We start from the raw sequence: 13,489 nt of genomic DNA, 5'->3' as shown, positions 1-13,489 counted from the left end.
TAGATAGATAGATAGATACATAGTTACATAGATAGATAGATAGATAGATAGATACATAGTTACATAGATAGATAGATAGATAGATACATAGTTACATAGATAGATAGATAGATACATAGTTACATAGATAGATAGATAGATACATAGTTACATTGATAGATAGATAGATACATAGTTACATAGATAGATAGATAGATAGATAGATAGATAGATAGATAGATACATAGTTACATAGATAGATAGATAGATAGATACATAGTTACATAGATAGATAGATAGATAGATAGATAGATAGATAGATAGATACATAGTTACATAGATAGATAGATAGATAGATAGATACATAGTTACATAGATAGATAGATAGATAGATAGATAGATAGATAGATAGATAGATAGATAGATAGATAGATACATAGTTACATAGATAGATAGATAGATAGATAGATACATAGTTACATAGATAGATAGATAGATAGATAGATACATAGTTACATAGATAGATAGATAGATAGATAGATACATAGTTACATAGATAGATAGATAGATAGATAGATACATAGTTACATAGATAGATAGATAGATAGATAGATAGATACATAGTTACATAGATAGATAGATAGATAGATAGATAGATCCATAGTTACATAGATAGATAGATCCATAGTTACATAGATAGATAGATAGATAGATAGATCCATAGTTACATTGATAGATAGATAGATCCATAGTTACATAGATAGATAGATAGATAGATAGATAGATAGATAGATAGTTACATAGATAGATGATAGATAGATAGATAGATAGATACATAGATAGATACATAGATACATAGTTACATACATAGATAGATACATAGTTACATAGATAGATAGATACATAGTTACATACATAGATAGATAGATACATACATAGATAGATAGATAGATAGATAGATAGATAGATAGATAGATAGATAGATAGATACATAGTTACATAGATAGATAGATAGATACATAGATAGAGAGATAGATAGATAGATACATAGATACATAGTTACATACATAGATAGATAGATACATACATAGATAGATAGATAGATAGATAGATACATAGTTACATAGATAGATAGATAGATACATAGTTACATAGATAGATATAGATAGATAGATACATAGTTACATAGATAGATAGATAGATAGATACATAGTTACATAGATAGATAGATAGATACATAGTTACATAGATAGATAGATAGATAGATAGATACATAGTTACATAGATAGATAGATAGATACATAGTTACATAGATAGATAGATAGATAGATACATAGTTACATAGATAGATAGATAGATAGATACATAGTTACATAGATAGATAGCTACATAGTTTCATACATAGATAGATAGATAGATAGATACATAGTTACATTGATAGATAGATAGATACATAGTTACATAGATAGATAGATAGATAGATAGATAGATAGATAGATACAGGTATATTTGACGCACATTAAACTGAATGTTTTTGTTTATACATATGGCTGCTTGTAAAGCTTGCAATGATTATTCTTTTTCTTTCTCTTTTCTCTTTCTCCATCTCTCCATCTTCGTCAGGTGGATCAGTACAAGGTGACCAGCCCTTCACCTTTAGGCTCCCTGCTACTGGTCAGACTGGAGAAACAGAGGTACTGGGTGGAAGATAACTGGTTCTGTCGCTACGTCACAGTGGAGCCTCCAGGTGGAGAAAAAGTCCTGACTTTCCCTTGTTACCGTTGGTTTATAGGAGACTTCAAGTTGGAGATAAGAGAGGGAACAGGTAGGAAAGTTTTCAGAGGCTTTCAGAATCAACTCCTAATGCTCATCTGTGAAAGTACAGTCAAGAGACGTTTGAGCTAGGCTGCTAAATCAAGAACTTCAAGACTTTCCTCTTGACCACCAGCTCTTACATTACATTAAAGAATCAGAGTGTAGGTTTTATTGGCAACTATTGTTGAGGGTTGCTAATCAGCCACTGCTCACCCCTCTCTTTTCAAGTGCATAGGAGAAGCTTCAGTGGCCGACACTCTCCGTCAGCTCTTGTGCTAAATGATACGTGTGGTCCTCTTTTTGTCCAAATTTCACATCTCTTCCTACTTCTAGCAAACAAGACTACTACTTCTACTTCTAATTCTTCTTTTACTTACATAAAATACATACATATTCAATGTAGTGACGAAACACACTCTGTAGAGCAGTTTGTCCGTTTGGGCTACTGTAGAAACATGGCAGTGCAACTTCCATGTAAGGGGACCCGCAGTGTATGTAGAAAGAAATGGCTCATTGTAAGGTAGTAAAACATCACAATGCATATAGCCACTGGAGGGGGTGTGTAGATGACATGGGTAAAAATAAATCAATCAAAATCAATCAAGTTTCTGCTAATATGGCCGTTATTACTTAGCAGCAAACCAAAGACTACAGATCGCTGGCGCTATAATCTTTGATTAGACTGACAGGACAGCTGATTCATTAAAAAAACGCAGCACTTTGCTCTTTTCTAAATTCAACCAAAAAAGGCATTGCTATGTGCCTAGCATTTTCGAACCTGCAAAGCGCTTTCTGTCTGATCGGGGCCTGATTCTTCTTTGTCCTTTTATAGCGATTGGCATCACCGCCACCTGCTGGATTAAACAGTGCAAAATATTTACAGTGTCTGTCTACCCAAAGTGATTCCATTCACAACTGTAGTCCCTCAAGTTATTTTTTCTCTATTTTTGTGTCTGTAGCAGCATTCTCGCGACACCCCGGGGACCAGGTCCCGAGCCCCAGGATAAGAACTACTGCTTTAACATGAAAGGTGCAGTTTGTTGACAAGTCAGCCAACCCCACCTAACTAATTTGCATGATGAGATCTAATCACAATGTGAGCAGAATAGAGACAATGCCTATTAATACCAGCCGTATATGCAAAGGCTTGCTGATTGGATATCATAATCTAGATACAGATCACATGTTAATTCCAGGTGTAAATGGGGCCTTTATCGTCACCAAAAAGGCTGGAATGCTGGGGCTGCTATCATTGCTTCCTATTTCCATTTCCATTTCCATGAAATTTGTTTGAGGTTTCCTTATGCCCACCGTCAGAAAGCAGCTAAGAGGAAGAGTTTTATAAATTATAATTTTATGGCTTAAAGGAAATAAACATACATAATACTTAACGTGACCCACACCTGCACCCACATTTCCCCTTTAGAAGCCATAACTTCCTTAATTTGGGTGAAGGGGCCCTTCATTTCCACTGCTACTCTCTGTGGGCCCCCTCCCCCAAAACCTTGGGGCAATGGCCACATTGTAGGTCTGAACTGTTGCTAAAGGTTACCTTTCCTGTCTCTGCAGCAAAGACACTGAGGGACGACTCCTTACCTCTGCTGCTGGCACACAGGAAGACAGAGCTGCAGGAGAGACGGATGACTTACAGGTCCAGCGCACATAACAACACATGCAGCTTCACTTTCCAGAGTAGTAGATGTGTTTCAGTTAGTTATGTATTAATATTTGTATCATATTGTGTCTTTCTGTCTTTTAGATGGGTGACCTGGGCTTCAGGCATTCCCAGATGTATTGACGCTAAAACAGAGGCAGATTTACCTCAAGACGCCCGCTTTGACAATGAGAAGAGGAGCGACTTTGAATATTCCTTAAAATATGCGTAGGTCGTGCACATCCGTGCACACACGCATGCAGATAAATAATTAGAGTTGCTACAAGGAAGTGTCATTGTGTTGATTCTGGCAGCCTTTGTTGACAAAAGCAGTGTCATAAAGATAGTTTAATACTATTTTTCTTTTTTAAACATAGTTGTTTCAGAATACATAGTGATGAGGTAATCTGTTTGTGGCTATGACAGATGTAATATGATGATGGTGAAACAAAGTCAACTTTGTACACCTAGGTTACATGTGAGCCTACAATTAACAGACTTGGTTGTTCTGTAATAGTAATTACAGAAAGCTAAAGTTATCAACATTCCCTAGTAGCGTTATTTCTAATATTAAGCCAACAGCAAGATCTGGCTCAGAAGCAACATGAAATCTTACGATATACGCCAGTTGTATTACAATTCAATTTTCAATTCAGTTTTATTTATATAGCACCAAATCACAACAACAGTTATCTCACAGCGCTTTTCATAACAGAGCAGGTCTAGACCGTACTCTATGATGTTATTTACAGAAGCCCAACAGTTCCCACCAAGAGCAAGCACTAGGCGACAGAGGCAAGGAAAAACTTCCTTTTAAGAGGCAGAAACCTCGAGCAGAACCATGGCTCAGGGTGGGCGGCCATCTGCCTCCACCGGTACTGTTACAGTAATGTCTATGAAATTTCTGGGACTTTTTCACAGCCACCACCAAATATGTAACATGAATATTTGCTCCAGAAAAAGGCCAGATGTCTAATCCTCAATGGTGTCAGGAAGCTTTTGTTGTGGCACAAGCCATGCAACTGGTCATGTGTAGGTCTATAACTTGAATCTGCTCACAGCACCATAAAGGCCAGTTTTATTACAGTGATGTCCACCTTTTGTTCCCCAGATGAGAGTTTGTACAATGTACTGTATAATTATTATATCTGTAGCCCAACAACGTATCACATACACTCTTCCTCATCATCAGCTTGCTGGAGTTGTCTCTGAAGAAGATGGCCATCAGGTTTGGGAAGTCCTGGAATGACCTGGACGATTTCAAACGGATCTTCTGGAAGCTGCGAAGCCCCATTGCTGGTGGGTAAATATACACTACACATGGAAAATACCGCAGTTTCATACTAACATTTCTAATACACAAGAGATATAAAGGACGGATCCTGACATAATCGGAAATAAATACAGAAATAAATTAATGCACAATAAATAAATAAACATCCTATTAAATCCACACAAAAAAAAAACAGTAAATAAATAAATGTAGTAATGAAATTATACAATGAGACATAAATCTATATATATCTTTATTATTCATTCATCTATGTATTGTACTTTATTATCTTCAACTTTATTTATGAATTATTTATTTTTTAAATGTATTTATTTATGTGTGTGTTAAAATGTTTGTCCATTTAGTCTTCCTTTGCATTTTCTACACTATTTATTTCCTGAGTGGTATTTATTTCTGTCTCCCCCATTTTCCATTTCTCTATGGGGGGGGGGGGGGGGGGGGGGGGCTGTGTCTCAAGGGGTGAACTTCTCTCCTATTGGTGAATCAGTCAGACGACAGAGGTTAACTCTACATGCACAAGAGATGGCTTCCCTCAGTAAACTGAAGTGTTTAGCAACAATACTACCAGCCATGTTTTCTTACTTTTTCGTGTGGACGCTCTGACAGACGGTGTTTTCAGTTTGCAGCATACATGGACACAGAACTGCGGTAAAGTGAGCTGTTGTTTGTGGGAAACCCACAGTCAGCTAGCTGCTGCTAAATTTGGAGTGCACACGCATTCCACCCTTTATGGTAAATGCAGTTAAACAGAGCAGAGCGAGCTGACAGGCAGGGTCTAGTCTTAATTGTACGGGATATGAGCACCACATTCAACATTATTTATCAAATTACGTCGGACTTTGTGAATTTAGCTCAAAGATACACATCACAACGTCCGGTTTTCAAAATAATGTGCACAACGTATATACAGTATGATATTAAGATTATTTGGTTTATATTCAAACAAGTTTAATCATGATGCATGTGTCCATTAAAAGTAAAAAACACTAAAATGTTAGGGAAATGACTTTATTCTCTAATTTTGGTTGCTGGAAAAACATAATATGTAATGGGGCAGCTGAGGGTCAGAAGTTAGAGCGCGTTTCCCGCTAATCGGAAGAACGTGGTTCAATCTCCCAGCATGTCGAAGAGTGGGCAAGATACTGAACCCCTAATTGTCTCCGATGGATGTTAAATCGGTGGAGGAATGTGTGTGAATATTAGTTTCTGTTTGAGCACATGGCTCAGTGTATGAAAGTGTAATGTGATGTTTTGTAAAAGCGCAGAGACTAGAAAGGCGCTATACAAATAAGATTTAAATCTATATGTAGTCAGGATAACTCTGACTAGGCCTACATATAGATTTAAAATTAAGATTGAAGTACTGCAGTTGTACATTGAAATACCTTGCTTTCTGATAGAAAGTCTTCTTGAAGCACAGGTTACATACTGTACAGTATTTGTGAACAGCTACATCCTGGAGTTCATTGTCAGTGTATACATTAAATGAACATTCCACAGTGATCATCAACAGATGGATTACCATTTATCAGTTCAACCTCAAAGACACCTTTGGCTATAAAGGCAACTGCTTTAGCATTAATGACTAAACTGACTCTCAATCATCTGATTGAGCTGTCACATACAATTTCTTAGGTACAGCGAATCCAGAATAAAGAGCAGTGGCACTGGGGCTGATAATGTGCAATTAATACAATTATTTACAATACAACTGTTTGATTATGTCACTGCAGTACCATACCACAGTATTTTAGCAAAGATCCTTTGGTAACAGCACAGCAGACGGTGTAAAATAGGAATATTTGACACACACGATTAACATGATTAACGTAATTAACGTAATTAAAACGCGTTATGTTTGGTCCTTAATCTAATCACGAATAACGCGTTAATACTGACAGCCCTAGTTATGTTATTTAAATAGGGTAGAAAATGCAAAGGAAGAATTATTCAGACAAAAATATTAAAACACGCATAAATAAATACACTTAAAAAAGAAGTCATTCATAAATAAAGTTAAAGATTATAAAGGATAATAAATAAATGAGGTAATTAATATAAAGGTGAATAAATGAAGAAGCTAATTAAAAGCGATATATACAGTTATGTTTTATTGTATAATAAACAGTATTTAATTAATGCCTACATTTATTTATTTACTTTTTGTGCATTTGACAGAATGTTTATTTATTTATTGAGCATTTATTTATTTCTGTATTTATTTCAGATTATTTCAGGATCCATCCTCCATAGAGAGATGTCACATGTTTAATATACTCTAATACAAAGTCCTTTTATGTACACATGGAAGATTTAAAATGTAAATAAAGCAAATCAAACAAAGAAAAAGTGAAATACAAAATCTTGATGTTTTCATTTAACGTGTCACACTTTAATTAAAAAACACATTTTAAAAGAACACTGCGGGGGGGGGGGGTTCTTGTCTAATAACTGAATGAATTATTTTCATTGTAACATTAATTTTCATGCCACATTAAAATAAAATCACAACATAGAAAATGCGTGTGTCATCCAGCAAACATCAGACCAACAACATCATCAGACCAACAACCAGACAACTGCTTTACCAACACAAACATCACCTAAGTTATACTAAGGTGCAGCTCCCTGACACCCAGTTAACTCATTAAAACCCAGGAGAACAACGCACTTGTGTACATTTTCAGCTGAGGACTGAGGCTTACTTTGGCTAGAGTTAAATGCTAAAGTTGCTGTTACTGTTACCTTTCTGCTGGCAGAACACCAGGTGCTTTCTGATCAGGTGCCGTCATGCTTTTGCGGAAGGCGACATAAGTTTCGTTTTACAGTGGACGGACTTTAACATTACAGAGTTGTTGTTTTGTTTTAGCTTGAAATAATCCCACAGTTTGGACACTTTCTTCTGCGTCCATCACTATTTTCTCTCTCTTCCTCCACTTTGCAAACAGCTCCATCATAATCACTTCGTGTTCACACAGCGTAAGCGCGATGTGCGACAGTAAGCCTCGATGTAAAGAATTTGTGTCGATGCATTTTAGTAATCGATTTAATCGATGAATTGTTTCAGCCCTAATAACAAGATGTTTTTATTTAGGCATTTTAAATTTTCCATAGCAAGAAGGTCTGTTCTGGTAAAACAAAATCTGCTTTGGTTAAAAGTGAATGCCTCAGTATGATTCAAAGGAAGTGATTGTCAGATTGTAAAACCAGTGTTGTGGAGGTGTGACATAGTTAAGTTCATAAAGTGAATAGAAACATTTTGCCAAAGTGAATGGGAACAAGATTGTTTGAGAGCCATCTCTGCAGTCAACGACTGACAGTGATCCCAAAGATGGTATCAATACTCTCATAAATATGAGTCACAAACATAGACATTTTGTCAAAGTCTCATGGGGAGCTCTTTTTCAGTGCTAACAAAATAGCTATTATCTGTGTTAACAATACAAGCTTCTAACACTTGACTATGAAGTACAGTAGTTTATACACATTTATCTTACAAAGACAGAATGGAGAGTTGATTACACAACCCCGTATGTGTGTGTTTGACTCAGAGTACTGTATGGAGCATTGGAAGGAGGAATGGTTCTTTGGCTACCAGTGTATAAATGGCTCTAACCCAAGGATGATCCAGAGGTGCAAGAAGCTGCCAGACAACTTCCCCGTCACACCAGACATGGTGCAGAGCTCCATTGCTCCCAGGACCAACCTGGACAAAGAACTCAAGGTGGAGTGATGTATGAACACTGTAAATGGTCTGTGTTTGTATTGGGCTTTTTTAGTCTTTGAGACCACTCAAAGCATTTTACACTACGTGACATTCACCCATTGATTGCAGAGGCAAAGGTGCCACCTGCACATCACACAGAAAGGGAATAACATTCATACACACAGCCACCGGTGTGTGATTTGGGGTTCAGTGTTTTGCCCAAGGACACTTGACATGCAGACTGGGGGAGCCTGGGATCAAACCACCTCCAGTTAGTGGCCGACCGCTCTACCCCCTGAGCCACAGACGCCCCATCTGTCTATGATCTATTAATGCTTTAATGTGACAGAGATGGAGAAAAGAGCAGAATTGTGTAATTCATGTCTCGAAATTGTTCATTCATCTCATACTCTCTGCTCCTTCCATGTCCACATTCATCTTAATTTTCTGCTTTCCTCCTGTCCAGGCAGGGAATATCTATTTGTTAGACTACGCCATCATGGATGGGATTCCCACCAACACAATCAGGGGTAAACCTCAGTACGTCGCTGCTCCGCTCTGTCTCCTGTACCAACACCCAGATGATGGACTCATACCTATTGCTATACAGGTATATTCACATCCATTAAGCCTATAGACCTGTACTGAAATACTAAATTAACTCAACATGTCACTGATGTCCACGAGCAGATTATTTTTAATGAAGCGTGATTAGTACCGGTAAAGAAATCTTGTTGTTGCAGCACCAAATAGTAACATCAAGTAACAAAGTCTAGGACTTTAGTTACTAGGGAAATATTGGGGAAAAGTGAAAATCTGAGAATAGTGAAAACATTTTATAAATATTTCTCAAATATGAAATCTGAGAGTATAAATCAGAGAACATTTAATACAAATCTGAGAGTATGGAACGTAAACCTGAGAACCCTAAAAATTATAAAAATTAAAAATAAAAATATTTAATGACTTGATTTAATAAGCATGTGAATGTAAACTTACTAAAGACAGTATTGACTGGATGCTGAGAATTTTGAATGAACATCAAAGAAAGGCTGCAGCGCTGTCGTTTGTTTGTTTTTTCCAAATGCGAGGTTGCAGGTACTACAATACAGTGGAAACTGGTGACCATATGATATGTCTGTGAGGTTTCTAGATATGTGAATTCAAGTTCCATTTTAGGTAGTGGAATAGGACTGTTTGTATTAGTTTTTCCTCCTTGTCCTTAGCTAGAGCAGACTCCAGGCCCGGACACACCCATATTCCTGCCCAAAGACCCGCCCCTGGCCTGGCTACTGGCTAAGATGTGGGTGCGTACCTCTGAGTTCCAGGTGTTCCAGCTGCTGTCTCACCTGCTCAGGACTCACCTGGTGATAGAGGTGTTTTGTGTGGCTACTCTGAGACAGCTGCCTGCTGTGCATCCTATATATAAGGTAAAATCAACACAAGTCATATTAGTCAGAACTGTCTAACTTTCAGTTTGAAGATTGAACCCACATCTGCATACTGGGGACAAAGTAGAGTAGACATTTGTTGTAAGTTTACAGTATTTGGTCAATGTAAAACTACCATACACATTCTGAAACAGTGGCTGGGGCCTTCAAATGCAGAGAGAACCAGACCTATACTGTGAAACACGCTTATATTAGAGACAGGACAACATTTTTAATTCCTCTTCTGTGCTTTCAGTATAATCTACATTTCCACAGCAGTCATGTCATTCTCACCACTCTGCTAGAAACATTTTCTTTTTTAAACACAAACATTGTTGCTTTTCATTGATTATTTCCAGTCTCTTTCATTAATTTTTTGATTGCTGTTAAGGTACTATCCATACGCACACTGCACAGATGTTTCATATTAAAATACTTCCAGTGGCTCAACTGACACAGTCCCTCCCTTTACTGGCAGGCTTTAAATTTGAAACATGAACAGAAAGTTACATCTTGTGAGAAGCGAGTTGTTGCAGGAAAACAATGGTGGAAACACAAGATTGTTGTGCTCTGATGATGTTTTTGCAACCAGGGAACTTAGTCTAGCTGCGTTTCTACCTGTCATAGGGCTATCATGCCTTCATTTAAGCCTGTGGTAGAATTGGTATTAGCATGTGAAGCTAATCTTAGCACGAGTTTACAGCTTTGCTTAAGTTTTTCAGCCAGGTAGGAATCCCCAGAGAAGTTCTTACTGATCAAGGTTCAAATTTCATGAGCTGTAAACTTTCTCAAGTCTATTACCTATTAGGTATAAAGAGAGTGAGAACCACCCCTTACCACCCTCAGACCGATGGACTGGTTGAGCGATTCAAAAAAAAATTGGTTGGTATGCTTAAAAAGTTTGTTTCAGACACAAGAAAGGACTTGGGCTATGAACATTCTCTGTGATAGAACCTTCTGTCAGTGAATGGAGCAGCCCGATAATTCTGGTGCCAAAGAAAGAACAACACTAAGATTCTGTTAGGACTTCAGAAAAGTCAATGGTGTGAGTAGGTTGGACCTGTACCCCATGCCCAGGGTTGACGATCTCATTGAGAGACTAGGCAGTGCCAACTTCATCAGTACACTGGACCTATGTAAGGGGTGAGATCCCACTCACCAAAGAAAGCAAGGAGGTGACAGAATTCAAAACCCCTTTTGGATACTTCCACTTTACAGTGCTCCACTTTGGCCTGCATGGGGCCCCTGCAACATTTCAGAAGATAATGGACAGGTTGCTGAAGGGCGCAGAGTCCTATGCTGCGGTCTACTTAGATGATGTGGTGGTCTATAGTTCCAGCTGGGAGGATCACCTGTCTCATCTGAAGGAAGTGCTAGGGAGAATCAGTGATGCAGGCCTGACCATCTACCCGGACAAATGTGCACTTGCCAAGCAAGAATCAAAGTATCTGGGTTATGTGCTGGGCATATAGAGGAGACAGAACCAGTTGTTTGTGTTCATGGCCACAGTTCTGAGATGCCCACAGCAGAGGTTTATTTAGAGGTACACAACCAACCATACCTCATCAAAGTAGGTGTAACTCCAGAGTTGCCAAATCCTGTGTTATTGGGAACTTCCAGTTCTAACAAATGTGCACTTGTCAAGCAAGAATCATAATATCTGGATTATGTGCTGGGCAAGGGAGTGATCAGACCTCAACTTGGAAAGGCACTGTAGATGCCATATTGTCAGCCGAAAGGTCTAAAACTAAATTGCAAGTCAAGTCATTTCTCGACATGGTGAGTTGTATAGGCGTTTCATCCCAGGATTCTCTACCTTCTCAGTTCCTCTTACCAACCTGACAAGAAAGAACCAGCCCAAAAAGGTGCAATGGACAGAGGGGCGTGAGGAGGCGTTTCAGGCTCTGAAGCGTGCTCTGTGTAAGGAACCTGTACTGAAGAGTTCCGATTTCCAACAACCGCTCATTCTCCAGACGGATGCATCTGAACTTGGAGTCGAGCCTCTTTGTTTCAGGGGGAACCAGGTAATCTTCAGCCTGCGTTGTACATCAGCAGGAAACTCAACAAACATGAAGGAAGGTACTCAGTTGTAGAGAAAGAACGCCTTGCTAAGTGGGCGTTGCTGCTGGGATGGAAATTCATTCTGGAGATAGACCACATAGCACCAGAATGTGAGGGACACCAATTCCAGGATAACACGGTGGTTTCTTGGCATGCAGCCTTTTGACTTTGAGGTTCTCTACAGAAAAGGGAGAGAGAACTGCACAGCTAGGACGCCACAGGGGTTATCTCCAGAGGGAGGTGGAAATGTCATAGTGCTACCCCATGCCTTCATTTAGGCCAATGATAGCATTGGGATTAGCATGCAAAGCTAAAGCATGAGCATTATCATCAGAATCAGAATCAGAATCCGCTTTATTACCAGGTATGTGTACACATACGAGGAATTCGACTCAGGGTTATACATTGCTCACGATGTGCTTACTTATACAAAAATACCATAATACAAGAATAAAATAATAATAAAATAAAATCAGACACAAACTACAGTATAGACAACACTAACATACACACTATGAACAAAACAATATAGACATATTGACAAATAGTGCAGTGATGCAAGAGTAAACTATTATTCTCATTATGTACATGTTAAAGGTGGATATGATATACAGGTACACATACACATACATGCATACATGTACACATGTACACAGTGTGATGGAGCATAGTGCAAAGGATGCTGGAAAAAATAAATAAGACCTATGACCTTATGACCTGAGGTAGGTGTATTGGTATACAGTATATACAATATAACATAGTATGAACAGCACTGAAATAGAGAAGGTGAATAAATAAATAATAAGTGGAAACCAGTAAACAGGTGCTGATTAGAGGCAGAGTTACTGGGTTATTGCACAGGAATTGTTCCTGACACCGTGAGTCAGAAATCAGCTGTTCATCAGAGTGATGGCTTGTGGGAAGAAACTGCTTCTGTGTCTGTTGGTTTTGGCGTACAGTGCTCTGTAGCGCCTACCAGAGGGGAGAAGTTGGAACAGGTTGTGTCCGGGGTGAGATGGATCTGCAGTGATGCTTCCTGCCCGTTTCCTGACTCTGGAAATGTATAAGTCCTGAATGGAGGGCAGGTTGGCACCGATGATCTTTTCTGCAGTCCTGACTGTCCGTTGTAGTCTGTTCCTGTCCTTTTTGTGGCAGATCTAAACCAGACAGTGATGGAGGTGCAGAGGACAGACTGGATGATGGCTGTGTAGAACTGGATCAGCAGCTCCTTAGGCAGGTTGAGCTTCCTGAGCTGACGCAAGAAGTCCATCCTCTGCTGGGCCTTCTTGATGATGGTGTCAGTGTTGGGGTCCCATTTCAGGTCCTGCTATATAGTGGAACCCAGAAACCTGAAGGATTCCACAGCAGACACAGGAATGTTGAGTATGGTGATGTGGGGCAGAGTAGGGGGGCTCCTCCTGAAGTCCACGGTCATCTCCACAGTTTTGAGCATGTTAAGCTCCAGGTTGTTCTGACCGCACCAGAGAGCCAGCTGATCAACCTCCCGTCTGTAGGCCGACTCGTCACCGTCCCGGATGAGGCCAATGACC

The 13,489-nt window shown here is 38.9% G+C and overlaps 1 protein-coding gene across 1 annotated transcript in view; it reads left to right on the top strand.

Moving 5' to 3' along the window:
* The window catches only part of alox12 (arachidonate 12-lipoxygenase), a 27,528-nt gene that overhangs the window by 1,794 nt on the left and 12,245 nt on the right, over positions 1-13,489 (top strand). Inside the window, exons 2-8 of the mRNA XM_046064896.1 lie at positions 1,603-1,804; positions 3,364-3,445; positions 3,554-3,676; positions 4,641-4,747; positions 8,294-8,466; positions 8,915-9,058; positions 9,675-9,878. Coding sequence (XP_045920852.1) covers positions 1,603-1,804; positions 3,364-3,445; positions 3,554-3,676; positions 4,641-4,747; positions 8,294-8,466; positions 8,915-9,058; positions 9,675-9,878 — 1,035 coding nt within the window. The remainder of the gene's footprint in view (positions 1-1,602; positions 1,805-3,363; positions 3,446-3,553; positions 3,677-4,640; positions 4,748-8,293; positions 8,467-8,914; positions 9,059-9,674; positions 9,879-13,489) is intronic.

Source organism: Micropterus dolomieu, linkage group LG12, assembly GCF_021292245.1.
Source record: "Micropterus dolomieu isolate WLL.071019.BEF.003 ecotype Adirondacks linkage group LG12, ASM2129224v1, whole genome shotgun sequence".
NCBI classification, from domain to species: Eukaryota; Metazoa; Chordata; class Actinopteri; order Centrarchiformes; family Centrarchidae; genus Micropterus; species Micropterus dolomieu.
The sequence above is the reverse complement of the archived record's forward strand: the minus strand, read 5'-3'. Positions and strand labels throughout refer to the sequence as shown.